This window comes from Aquila chrysaetos, chromosome 11 (assembly GCF_900496995.4).
Source record: "Aquila chrysaetos chrysaetos chromosome 11, bAquChr1.4, whole genome shotgun sequence".
Lineage (NCBI taxonomy): Eukaryota > Metazoa > Chordata > Aves > Accipitriformes > Accipitridae > Aquila > Aquila chrysaetos.
In genome coordinates, this window is record NC_044014.1 from 31,242,721 (window position 1) to 31,256,651 (window position 13,931).

Consider the following 13,931-nt stretch of genomic DNA (forward strand, 5'->3'; position numbering starts at 1 on the left):
GCTCACGGCGTCGGCGGGCTCCGCACGAAGAGCCTGGCTAAGGCTGGAACTTCCTCCGAGCGCGCCCCTTCCCTTCCCTTCCCTTCCCTTCCCTGGGAACCAGACCCGTCTCTACCGCCACCCGTGGCGCGTCTCCAGCCTCCCCCGTGTGCGACCCGTGGGGCCGCGGGGGCGGGCCGGGGAGGGGCCGCCCCAGGGCCCCACCGGCCCTTCAATAGCGGGGAGGGGGGGGGGGGCGGCCGGTACATGGCCGGCAGCCCCGGGCCCGCGGGCAGCCGCCGCCTGCGAGGAGATGGGACGGAGGCCGTGAGCGCAGGACGCGAGCACCCACGCCCGGTAAGTGCCGGTGGGGGCGCAGGGCAGCCCCGCTGCCGGGGCCGGGCGCGGGCAGGAGGGCTCGGCTTCTCCCGCACCCCGCGGGGCGGGCACCTGCCGGGACGCTAGCTTTTGCCCTCCTCGGAAAACAGGCGGCCCGGCCCGCCGCGGGTCCGAGCCGGAGCCCCGGACCCCCTTCCCCGCCGCCGCAGTTGGGGCGAGAAATCAACTCAAACCTGCCTCTGAAGCTAAAGCGCCGTAAACCTATCCGACCCTCTCCTGCAGCCGGCTAAGGGAACGGCGGCCCGTGACCTGCAGGGCTGTTAGGCAGCTCCGAGCTTCATTCCGCGCCCGGAGCACGCTGCTGTCAGAGGACCGACAGCTTCGCTCCCTGAGACAGGCACGGCATGTGCCAAGAGTCTGCCTGCCAGCCCAAATAATTCGGGCTCCGCTGTACACGTGCTGGTACTGTAAACGTTAAATCTGAGTATTTATATAGGGATTAAAGCTTTTGATGGAGAACCGGCGGGTCGTAACTCCTAAAGGCTTACTGCAAAGTTTGAGAAAAGCTTATTAAAAACATATCATCGGACGCTAAGCAAAAGGGGATCCGGGCCCAAAGAAGACAGATGATGACCATCAACATTTCTCTGCGCTAGGATAAACCTGGTACCTATTAACAGTGGACAGTCCGCCAGCACAGGCCACTCGCAGATGAAGTGGTCCAACAGGTCTCTTCCGTCTCCAGCTGCCATGATCCTGTACCACAGCAGAATACAATACATCAATCTCTCATGATGACAGGTAGTTATTTAAAAAGATACGTATTTTCTCCCTCTACACAATGGCTTCAACTTATTTAAATGGTTGATTTTGTGACTAGTGCTACATTGTGCTCTAAGCTACTGGTTCTGTTGCTGATCTAATCAGATAAGATGGACTGAAAGGGAGCCAAATTCTCCTCACCCTCATTAAATCATAGGTAGCTTTACTGAAATGGGTAAAACTTTACCTTACATCTGCCACTGTGCAAAAATAAAAAAAGCAGAATTTGAGCCAATGGCAGTGGGTGGGTCATAAATACTTATCATCATTTTGCAGTAAACAAATTCAGTACATTAAACTCAGTAACGAAGAGATTGGAAACTCATTCTCTTACTCCAAAATCAATGCACAGCTGCTGTATTATATATTGCTTTACAGTGCACCTCAGCTTACTGTCCTTAATGGTGACAAACTGGTGATGTTCCCACACAGGACTGCTGCTGAGAGCATTAAAGACTTGGGAATGGAGAGAATGAGTTAAACAGACAGTCCTGTTGAGCTTGCTTAAAATGTTAACCTTTAAGATACCCATGTCAGGACAGTAAAACCACCAGGCACATAAAACATTAGTATTGTTGATACTACATCTCTATGAAGAGAATCATTAATTTCTATTATGTTCATGGGCATTAAACTAAAGGCAGTTTTTCTGCATCTGGCCTTCTAAGCTGTAATAAAATGGCAATCTGACTGAAGACATACTCGAGCATGCTCTACAAAACTAAGAGGAACAAACACACAGAATTTCCACGCTCAGGACTGCATTTGTTACTTATTTCCTCATACTGTGCATTCTTATGAAACAAAACTAAGTTACCAGTGTAGCACAACCAGACTTGTCTCTGTATTAATATTAACCCATACCAAATAGGTCCTTGTTTCCTGTTCCTCAGGGTAAGTCTTCTACTAATAGTATTGTCCTAGTAGCCTGGCTAAACGCTGAAACCTATTCAGCCCACCTACAGGTTGCAAGGACAGCAAAGTGCCTGTTGCTGTGCTATAGCCATGAGCAGGGTGGTTGCTCCAAAGTGCTGGGAGACTTGAGTGATTACAGGACTCATGGGGAAGCAGCCAGCCAATTCCTGCAGAGAGCTAAGGCAACACACCTGGAGGGGAGCTGCAAAAATAAGTTGGCTCCTACGACTGTACCAAATGCAGGAAAAGGAGATAGGATCAGATAAAGGCCTTTGAGGCACTATGGCCAGGTTAATTTTATAGCACAAGGTATTTACATAAGTGTTCTGTAGCTGAAGGACATTTCTTATCACTTAGTGCAACATAGCAACAGTGAAAAAGATCAGTAATACATGTATTTGCAACTCACTTCCTGTACTCTTTATAGCTCTAATCAATAAACTGTATCAAATTAGTTTTGAATTCTTATTCAAAACTACTACTAGTGTTGACTGATTATTTTGTGCTTGTATTGTCATTATTTACCTGTACCATCCTATAGAGGTGACTAACTGCAAGGTACCTACCAAGCACATATAAAAAGGAGAAAGGAATAAAGCATAATCACAGTTATCACCACCTAAAAGCAGAGAAGGGGTAGTGGCGGGGGGGGAAGTCAATACCAGTTGTGAGAGAAGGCCAGGTTGCTTTGTTGCTTCAGTTTCAGGGGAGAGCCTCAGCTGATCCTGAGCTGCCTCCCATGGCTGCAGAGTTGTCCTGGTTGCAGCTGGGATAGAGTTAAATGTCTTCGTAGTAGCTGGTACAGTGCTATGTTTTGAGTTCAGTATGTGAAGAATGTTGATAACACTGATGTTTTCTGTTGTTGCTAAGTAGTGTTTAGACTAAAGTCAAGGATTTTTCAGTTTCTCATGCCCAGCCAGCGAGAAAGCTGGAGGAGCACAAGAAGCTGGCACAGGACAGAGCCAGGGCAGCTGACCCAAACTGGCCAAGAGGGTATTCCATACCATGGGACGTCCCATCCAGTATAGGAACTGGGGAGTGGGGGCGGGGAATCGCCGCTCGGGGACTAGCTGGGTGTCGATCGGCAGGTGGTGAGCAATTGCACTGCGCATCATTTGTACATTCCAAACCTTTCATTATTGCTGTTGTCATTTTATTAGTGTTATCATTATTAGTTTCTTTTTTTCTGTTCTATTAAACCGTTCTTATCCGAACCCACGAGTTTTACTTCTGTTCCCAATTTTCTCCCCCATCCCACTGGGTGGGGGGGGAGTGAGTGAGCAGCTGCGTGGTGCTTAGTTGCTGGCTGGGGTTAAACCACAACAAGAGTGAAAGATAATTCAGCAGTTTGGGCTCATATTCTGGTAGGATCAGTTCTCAGCTGAGACCTAGTCACATCTTGATGCACCAGCACTAGTTTAGTGGTAGGCCAAGGCAGGCTGGGTATAAGGTACAGTACAGAAGTGGTCCTTCCAGCCTTTTACTCTAGCATACTCAGCAAACATGGGAAAACAATCAACAGAGCCCATTAGCAATGGTCTACCCTTGGTCCAGTGAGAAATTCTCACAACTGAATTCCCCATATGCATATTGAAGACATTTATTAAGTTTTATTAGTGTGAAAAAAACAAACCCCAAATTATACAAGATTTGATTTTATCTGAAGTAATCAAGATTCAGGAAACAGCGTTAAGGGATAGTTAAGTTTGACTTTACAGATCAGGAAACACATGCATCCTTAGAAAGAAAACAACCTAGAGCTTTGCTTTGTTCCTTGTGCCAGGATCTAGCCTCAATTCAACATAGATGAACAGTTGGAAGAACAAACCAAACCAAAATAATGGTACCTTTTGTCTTAGGTGCTCCTGGGTTTTCTTTTTCTTCTGTTATGAAAGCTCTAGCACTTCTGCCATGCTAAGGTAAATGCTTATGCTAATGTAAAATAAGAGCCCAAACAACTCTTTGGGTTTGGGGTTTTTTTCCTGTTTATAGTCTCTTACATTGCAGTCATTGCCAGCATACCTGAACACTTTCTCATGTCTCACTGCTGATGTCATACGTCTTCAGGTGTTGTATCATGCTATAACCAAAGACAAAAATGTGCACTTGAGCAGAATGTTTCATTTAAAAATAATTTTGGAATGTAAATCAAATAAATCTGTCAGCTTTAATATTCCTGTCTACCCCCAAAACATACATAACTTTGATACTTTATGGGCTTCTATGTTTGAACAGAACAAGCAGTTGCTCTTGCTGGAGGTATAATAGGAGGGATCTTCTTATTTGTTCTCATTGGAATAACTGCATACTTGCTCTGGAAGAAGTTTTGCTGCCTCCTTTCTTATGAAAAGCTCAGCAGTCCTGTCAAAACAACAAATGCAAATGCCCTTTTTCAGGATCAGTCAACTTCTGAAACTCAACTAAAAAGCAGAAGGTACATATTGTTGTTTTTAAAGCATACGCTATTGGTAATTTATATGAGATTTTACAAGTTGAAATAAGGGGATGATCAAATTATAAGCATATACAGAAATAAATAAGACCCCTAAATTATATGAAAACATAAGTCATGTTCTGTTTTGTTCCTTTAGGAAAATAATACTTTAACTATGAATGCAATGATTATTTCTGATTTATGTAAAAGAGATAATACATTCAAGTGTAATTGGTGCATGGATAGCTTTATCTATTATCTAGACAAATTCAGCCTATGTTCCAGAGTCATTCCTGGTGGTCTCATAATGAAGCATCTGAGAACCAAACAATAGGACTTCAGTTCAGAAAGGAGAATCTCTTAGAAAGTTAGTTACTGCAAGGCTTTGGGGCTTAAAACCAAGCAGCTGCAGTTAATTCTTCCTTTCCTTTGAAAGATCAATTCTAAAGGAGAAGAAAGGGAAAAAGTGAGGGATCTGTTTGAAGAATTAAGATCTGATGTCCCTCACTGGAGCGCTAGGCATTATACAAATAAAATCAATTGCAAAATGATGGGTATTTATCTTTTCTACTTACACATCTCCATAGAATTTTTGCAAAATTGTGAGATAAGAACAGTAAATTTATTACTGTTAGCAAGTTTGGTTTCCATATTTAAACCAGAAGAGTCAGTAGCTGTTGTCTTGAGCAGATCCAGAAGTGTTCCATTTATCATTCCACCAACGCTGCATGGGCGAGACTGGATTAACCTGACGAACGAAGAACACGTTCAGGAAGGCAGTGACCCCTACATGATTCCTCAGTCTGGGCCACGGTCATCATTTCATTCTTTGGGTATGGCATTGCAAAAATGGGACTCTTTCTAAGGGTACTCTTAAAAGGTAACTACTATTATGAAGCATGTTTACTGGGATGTAACCAGTGTTACACAGTACAAGCCCTAAACACTATATATTTTATATATAGAGAGGAATTGGGCCAGAATGTAGCCATTCTGGTCCCACTGCTGTGGGATCTTGCACATACAGCAGACAAAGCAATCTCTCCTTCTGTGTTTTGTAAAGGCATAACATGAGTGTAACTCAGGAATTGTCTGATTGTCGTCCCCAGAAACAGTAGAGTGACCAGTTGCAGATTGCAACAACAAATACCTAAAACTATCAAGGTACAGTCACAGGAATAAGAGAAAGAAAAGTGGTGCAGCCTGCAACTACTCCTCCAAATTTGAGGGATAAAAAGTTAAAATACCAAGTTTATGCAAAAATGGATTGTTAATAAACAGATTAATGTGATTTCCCCTAACACAGCAGTGGTTATAAAAATGTCTGCTATGGTCTTCATACTAATCTGAGGGTGCTTGTTCTTTATTTCATGAAGCTGGAGCTTATGTTGTAGGGACCATTAACCCAGAGCTGTACAAGTTTCCTGAAGACAAAAGCGAGACAGATTTTCCTGAAGGCAACATTGGCCGCCTCTGGTTTTCCATAGAATATGAGCAAGAGTCAGAAAGGCTCCTCGTCTCCTTGATCAAAGTCAGAAAGCTACAGCCTCCTGCTGATTCCTGTAGTCCATTTGTGAAAATCTACTTGCTGCCTGATGAAAGAAGCTACTTGCAGTCCAAAACAAAACGCAAAACCCTTAACCCGCAGTTTGATGAAAACTTTGTTTTTCAGGTACTTGTCCTTATGATGAAGCAGTTTTTTGTTTGCAAATATTGATTTGTCAAACTACAGTACATGTTTTGTGAAAATTAATTTTCTACAAACTTCTACCAATATACAAGTAGTTTCCACTGGAGATGGGATTTATTACTGGAGCTTCTGGAGATCCTGGGCTACAGAAGACTGTGGCTCCAGAACTGATCTTACGTGTGGTCTACACCAAAGTTGAGGGTTCCAGAACTTTCCCTAGGAATGACGAAAACTCTAGTTTGAACTATGGCTGAGGAGTTTAGCCCAGCAGCTCTAGAAGTCCAGAAGCAACCAATACTGAACTAATGCTGTCATAGCTTTTAGTTTCTTTGCTGTGGAAGCAGGCTAGAAACTAGAACTCATGAGATGTCTGGTATGCTATTTGTATAGTGCTGTAAAGCTAGGAGCTTGGCTCCCTATGTCAAGAGGCTTTCAGCAGGTATCACAAGACAAAAGCTTTAAAACCAAAAAAGTTTGTATTTCAGACAACTGAAAACTGAGTGTTTACAGATTTCTAAACATTTGTGTCTGGAAGTGAATGCATCATATAACACTAGATCTGGATGAGTTGAAAAACCGCCAGATAACTTCACATTGTCAAATGAACTCATTCTATTTTAGCTTGGATCTTTAGACTTCTGCATAGCTAAAACTTTAGGCAAATTAAGAAAGTGCACTTCAAATAATCAAAGGAAATCTCCACCTACCTTTAATATACTTTGCAAAATTCTTCCTTTGAAGTCATGCTAGAGTAGGAAAGTGTCAGATGTTTTGTAATTATTAATATATTCTTTCTTTTCCTGTACAGGTTTCCAGTAAAACGTTGCTCCAAAGGACTCTGAAGTTTTTGGTTTATCATGTCGATAAACAGAAGAAGCATCATCTCCTAGGCCAAGTTACCTTCCCACTGAAAAATCAAACATTGACTGATGACAACAAACTAGTCATATGGAGAGATCTGGAGAAAGAAAACTTGGAGGTATGTGATACCAGGCTGCTTGGCATTGTGGAACTTCTGTCATTTTACAAGTATCGGAGGGGTACAGCTGAAGTAGAAGTATGTTGTATACAGCAGATGCAGAAGTATTTGATAAACATTTGGAATCAAAATTCCCATCTTACCAACCTGCAGATCCATAGCTATTGTATAGGGATTATCCAACTGCTCAGAAACAGTCACATGAGTTAGGAGATACATAAGAAAGCGCCTTTTGTTATTTGCTTGTTTTGAATTAGTAAGAGCAGAAAAAGGCAGCAGAAGCAAGGAAATAGGCATCACCTGAAAGAGATAATAATTCAAAGGTTCAGAAGGCTGATTAATTGGTTCTATCAAATGTCACAACAGCATAAATAAAGCTATTACAATTCACTCACATACCTTAGTGTGGCAGAAACCACTAGTATGAAGAACTGCCCCCCCCCCCATTTGTCTGTGTGAAGAGAGAGTTTTTGAGATATATTTGACAAGTGTTCTTCTGCTTCCAAAGCCTCCTTCAGAGCATGGTGATATCCAGTTCTCCCTCAGCTACAATGACTACCTGGGCCGTCTCACTGTAGTGGTTCTGAGGGCAAGAGGATTAAAGCTCCAGGAGGAGAGCCATGCTGTCAGTAAGTGTGATTTCCTCTCTGCTATCAGCTCCAGAATTCCTGTTTTAATTTGGTCCTTCCTCATCTGTCCACCCAGGCTTGTGCTGAGGGACTCTGAAAAGAACAAATAAACATCCGTGTGATTTAATTTGAGTGGAAAAAAGCCATACTTTGTTACTGGGGTAATTAGATTTTGATAGCCAGTTCTGCTATGTTTTGGTTTTGTTTCATAATAAATGGTTTGTCTCATGTCATCAGTAGCAATTTTTTCTCTCCAGCTTTAATACAGTGAGCAACATCCCTTTGCTGCACTCCAGTCCAGGGAAGGTAGCATTTCAGGGGATATTGATATCAACAGAGTTGCCTCAAGGCAAAAGCCCAGGGGTAGCAGCTGCAGGACAACTGCTTACACTGAACAGCTGCCCTAGGGACAACTGAACTGGAAAAAATTCCCATTTAAGGACAGCCTGGCTGTTGTTCAAAGGACCATGGCATGGAGTCACAATTTTTCTTCCTTACTGCAGTGGGAGTCTTCCTGGTACATCATGCTCATGTGTCCTTGGCTCAGAGATGTTGAGTATAGAGATTACCTCAAAATGCTATTGAAAATCTAAACACTCAAAGCAAAATAGATGGAAGAACCAAACTTGTGTTTGAATCTGTAGTGATTTTTTTTGAAGGGCTTTGAAACTAAATAATATAAACACAAAATACACCCATTAGTTAAAGAGTTTTAGTTCTCTATATGCACACATGAAGTTTTTCTGAGGTTTGAATGGGCTGTTACCAGGATGTTTAGCTTTAGAAACCATGCCTTCTGAGTAAATCTACATTCACGTTAAGAGATAAATTTGCTCTGCTTAGAGTAAAACTCACAAATGAAGAAATGCACAGTAAAATTAATGAGACTACAGAGGTTTCCAACAAGCAGAATCATACCCTGTGCACTTGTTGAAAGAGAAATATATTACAGCATGTATTAGTTTTAGAAAACAAATAACCAAGGTAAAGATGGCCAGAAAAAAATATGACTTGTTTGTGGCAGATGAAGGAAGTAGCATCACGAACTAAGAGCAAATGTTCTAATTTTACATCATGTCAATAGCTTTACAAGAGAGGGAGAGCACACTTAATACATCATGTCTTTGCTTGCAGGTTGTTGTGAAGTTCTGTAGCACAGAGCCAGAACTCTGTGTTTCTTTCTACAAATCTAACATGAATCCGCCATGTTATTTTAGTGCTAGTATACTTGAAGTTATCATAACAACCAAGAGTCATGGGCACGCTCTGGAGGGAAAAGCTGCCAGAAGGCACTTCTCCAGAATATATTACTAAGAAAAAAAAAAGGAAAATTAAATAAATTCGGGGTTATTTCCTTTGCTAATGCCCTTCAAGTATGATTTAGGGTCCACAGATTATCTGGTAAATCCTGAAGAAACTGGAATAAGAAGTTTTCTATATTAACAGGGATTAGTGCAACACTAATCTTTGATGGCAGATATGCAGTATAGGACAGTAAGGAAATATTCATTTTTAGATTCAAATTACTGAATTAAATCTATTAAGTAGTAATAAGGTAGTAATGAAAAGTCAGACTTTGTGCAAGTAGTTTACATAGTATCTCCTTCCATATATAGCACTCAGGTGGCAGCTCTGTCATAAAAAAAAAAAATCTGTTCTCGTAATCCTGCACCCTCTGCAACAGTAATGAGGGCCTACTGGATCTGTGGAAATAACAAGGAGACATTAGGAGTCCATCAAATGCTGTCTCAATCCTGACATTTCTAATTATTTTTGCTATACAGATGAACCTTAAGGAAGTGAACAGCAGGTAGTAATAAACACAGGAGAAGCATAGAATCTATTACTGCTTCACTGCAAAAGAAGAGATCTTTAGCCATCAATTAAGATGAAATTTCTACATGTTTGTCACTAGATTTTGTAGAAGGGTAGGGAAGAATGGACAATTTCAGGCTGCTCTGGATCTCATTGTCAAAGATCTACTGAACAAGACCACAATGCAATACAGGTCCCCTTCAGGAAGCAAAGTTTTTTGGTGTTCTTGTTCCCACACTCACTCACAATTTTTTTAATATTTTCTAGAAGAATGAGCAGAGATCGTTCATCTTTTCCTGAAATTTTTTGTAGAATCCCTTACCACAGGGCTAGAAGTCATTAGTAAAACCTTTTGTTTAAAGATTCTTTGACTAGGAGAATCTGTTCCCCTGAAACACATCCAATCCAAGCACAGGCTGCAGCTCTACAACATGGCTTCTCCATCACAGCCTCCCTTGTGTTAGATCAAACAATCATGATCAAATATACGAAATTAACTACTGACCCAGCAAACTAAGCCTTCAAAGAAGTCTCCATCAGATGAAGGGAAGGTACACAAATATAAGATCAAGGATGCAGGGTAAGAATATGACTGCTCCTTTTAACAGCTCTTAAATTGGAAAGTGTACTACAAAACTGCACCCCAAGTACTTTGTGTACTCCTTGCTTAATGTTATGCATTGCCATGCACATTTCACGAGTTGTTCATGATCTAATTTTATACTTAATATTGACTCCTGAAAGCAAGAAATTCCTTAAGACTTCTCCCAACTGCCTCTGATGTATTTTCTTCTTGAATTTCTTTCTCTCCAAGGTGTGTATGTCAAAGTCTCACTAATGAACCATAACAAATTCATCAAAAGTAAAAAGACAACAGCTGTTCTGGGATCTCCCAATCCAGTGTATAATGAAACCTTCAGTTTCAAGGCAGATCAGACAGAGCTGGATACAGCAAGCCTGAGTCTATCTGTGCTCCAGAGTATCAAGGGAGAAAGTAAGCTATATAAATTATTACACTTAAGATGTTGTAAATCTCTTACATATTGCAGATATATTTAAACATGGGAGGAACTAATTCCTTTTCCGAAACAATCACAAAACATATAAAAGGTTGGGGGAATTTCACAGGCTGTTTCTTTAAAAAGCAGAATAAATTATTGTAGTAAGTGTATGTCTCTATTTCAGAGGCTAAAGATAAATTTAATGGAAGACATGAATAAAATATCTGTAGGCTAGTCACTGTCAGTACAAGGTGCTGTACTGTTGTTTCATTCTGGTATCCTAACAAAAAAAGCTTATACAATTACGTTCTGTGAACACTCATGTGTATAACCCCCAACCTCCAAAACTGTGAAGGCATTCACTGTTCCTAACCAAATTTGAAAGAGGAATAGGAATTTTAATTATCACAGCAGTTCAAGCAGTGAGAAAGAAGAAAGAGAGATTACAAACATCCCCGTTTGGGGGAGGGATCAGAAAACCTGATGCTTGAGGGTTACCTCTTACTAATTGTCAGAGAATCCATTAAGGAGTTCTGCTTAGAAAAAGAAATCAGAATTCAGTATTTCCACTGCTCACAAGAAAAACATCTTCCCTGCAGTACAAATATGATCTCAATAATGAAACGTTAATACCCTCGTTTGGATTCATATGCCCCTAAAATAATTCCTTTAGGTGACATTTTGGGGAGGTGCTTTGGCTTTGAGGATTGACAAGAACCAGGATCAGTACTCAAGCCTTTCATCATTTTCACTTGCAGACAGCCAAATGCTTTACAAACATTCTGAAGTTCATGTAAGGCACGTTCAAATTGTTCTCCCCACCCACAGCTGAAAAGTTCAGGCACGAAGACACAATCCCCTCACTGGCAGAGGGTGGTCAGTGGCAACCCACATATTGCCACTCCCAGCTGTCTCAGTAACTAAATCTATTCTTTCCCAAGCTAGAGCATCATATGAATCCTACTAGGTTTGCTGATGCCCCAAACTAGCACACACTTCCACAGTACACTTGAGGTACAGGGGCTGAGCAGATATAGGTCTGTGCACATTAAACAGATTCTAGTTTAGAGTGCAGGCAATAGGGTAGGCCCACTTACTGCAGTACCTTTTAATGCTGAGTCTTAGCATGTAGAAACTATGGAACTTGAAATCTAGAGTGAATTCCTCGATGAAAATTTTGGTTTAAAAATAACTTTCAGAACATGCATTACTTTGAGAAATACAAGTTAATATTCTAATTTAGGTAAGGATTTCAGAGAAGCTCTCACAGGTGTTAATCACTAATAGCTTTTTTTGTTTTCCCAGAAACACATCTGCTAGGACGTGTAATAGTTGGGCCTTTCATGTATACCCGCGGCAAAGAACTAGAACACTGGAATGAAATGATCAGCAAGCCCAAGGAGTTGGTTAAACAATGGCATGCTCTCTGCCACAGCATGTAAACAGCACGGATTAAAAAAAACAACCTTAAAATGGAAAAGCTCTCACTGTCTTTCCTAATCTAATGATAAAGGGTACAAAATCTTTGACCACTTTACACTCCTAAGTAGACAAGAATAAAATAAGTATATTCTTTCCTTGCCCAAATGCAAAGAGAAGACCTGGTCCTTGGTAGGCTGGAACTCTATCTTTCCTCTCTTTAAAATGTATTTCCAATTTAATTAATATGCAGCAGAGTAAACAAAACAGGAAGACAAACAATCTCCCAGTATTAGTTATTTTGATTAGTAAATTCCAATTCTTGGTTATGCTGGGCACAAATGATCATCCATCATGTGGACAGAACCTAAAACAACCTAAGAATTGTCAACGATGATACCAGGCCTAACTGTCCACTGCCTTGCATCACCACAGAGTAGCTTCACCAAAAGGGATGGAAACCCACTAAGTATGCCGAAACAGACAAAGCCCCAAAGATGTTGACTACTAAATTTACATTTATTTACAATAGCAGCATTATATTTAAAACCTCTTTTGAATATGAGTGGTGGAAAGTACTGAGTGTTTCTTGATCAAAAACCTAGGAGCACCTGTTCACAACCCTCAGCACAATGCATTTCTTGCAGTAATTCAGTTCGATGTTTTCAGCTGACTCCAACATACAACACACTGTGTTGACACTAAGGGAGAAGCATAAAAGAAGTCCTGAAGTCACAAATGATTGGAGGCTTGCAGGACTACTGGAGTACTCTGAGAAAGTAATACAAGGCACCTGTCCGGTCCTTATATATTTCTCCCTAAACACATCTCTCCTGAAGACAGAGCATTGATTACAATAACCTTAGGTTTGACCTAGTGTGGCCATTCTTACACAGAAAATTCAATTAGCTTAAGCCCCCAGAACATTTGTCTATTTTAGTGGTAGAGTTTTCTTTGTTAAGTAAATTACTGTTCTGTAAAATAATTCAGAGCATTTATTTTTAATAAAAATAAAGTAAATAGGACAGTCTTCTCTTCTTGATTGTTCACTGGGGACCTGAACTCTGTACCTTTCATGCTACACAGCTGTAAACCAGACACACAGACTATTGCAGCAAAACATTTTGCACAATTACATTCCAAGAGGACCATTATTCTCTGCAGCTGAAAGAAAGCCAACTTCCTTTCAAACAGGATACAATATTAATTAATTCAATATATTAAAAAAATGAGGCTTCTCTGGGGAGATGAGAACACTTTCCACTTTGATAATATTGTTATCTAAAGGAAATACTATGAATGAGAATATATCTGAGAGGAATTGTAAGATAACAGACTCCACTTCACCTGATCCCCTATTTGAAATGTTACATGGTACCCTCAGTCCATCTTGCTAACTGCACCGCTGGATATAAGGTGAGCCTAGACTCATTACATTTAATTGGATTTTACAAAACCAACCCTCATTATATCTCTGTTAAATGAATAATGCCAGCACCCCCAACCCCAAACAGCTGTTTTCAAATTTTACTCCTACAAAACCACTGAAAACTAATCTAACAGGCAACATGTTTGATCTGGGAAGGAAAACTATATAGAGACCTTATGATAACTACATTACTATAATAAAGCAATTTTACCAAATACATTATGTCCCTCTGATTTAAATTATACCAATAAACATTAAATATCTTAAATGTAAACTGTTAACCTAACTGTCTGAAACATTCTTTACTACTTTGTGCAGGAAGATGCATGTCATGTACAGTGTCTATTAACATTATATATACCTCTGAAGTGGGAAGTCACCTGTCTGACTTGATGTACAGTATGGTCCAAGTAATAAAACAATGCATTGTACTAATGTGGTCTCTTTTCTTTGTGCTTCTTATACATTAAAAGTACCAAT

The 13,931-nt window shown here is 40.6% G+C and overlaps 2 protein-coding genes and 1 long non-coding RNA gene across 12 annotated transcripts in view; 1 reads left to right on the forward strand and 2 right to left on the reverse strand.

Moving 5' to 3' along the window:
- The first annotated feature begins 83 nt into the window (after nt 1-83).
- LOC115348453 (synaptotagmin-15-like) lies at nt 84-13,882 on the forward strand. Of its 5 annotated transcripts, none has more exons than XM_030031198.2 (9): nt 89-336; nt 975-1,119; nt 4,291-4,489; nt 5,180-5,322; nt 5,977-6,161; nt 6,988-7,158; nt 7,667-7,787; nt 10,417-10,596; nt 11,909-13,882. In XM_030031198.2, exons 2-9 carry the CDS (start codon nt 1,110-1,112, stop codon nt 12,043-12,045), a joined length of 1,146 nt encoding a protein of 381 aa, XP_029887058.1. In that variant the 5' UTR covers nt 89-336; nt 975-1,109; the 3' UTR covers nt 12,046-13,882. The 5 variants fall into 5 exon arrangements, with proteins under 5 accessions (XP_040983297.1, XP_029887058.1, XP_029887056.1 ...); XM_030031196.2 differs by having other exon boundaries at nt 90-336; nt 5,866-6,161; XM_041127363.1 differs by lacking the exon at nt 10,417-10,596 and having other exon boundaries at nt 84-336; nt 5,866-6,161.
- LOC115348455 lies at nt 3,640-5,184 on the reverse strand. The gene is made up of 2 exons (XR_003925826.2): nt 5,065-5,184; nt 3,640-4,416 (listed from the first exon to the last, which is right to left on the reverse strand). It is a non-coding gene; the product is annotated as an uncharacterized LOC115348455 (long non-coding RNA).
- The window catches only part of SHLD2 (shieldin complex subunit 2), a 53,200-nt gene continuing 46,253 nt past the window's right edge, over nt 6,985-13,931 (reverse strand). For all 6 annotated transcript variants that reach the window (XM_030031167.2, XM_030031168.2, XM_030031172.2 and 3 more), the window contains one exon: nt 6,985-7,458. The gene's annotated coding sequence lies outside the window, so the exon portion shown is untranslated. The remainder of the gene's footprint in view (nt 7,459-13,931) is intronic.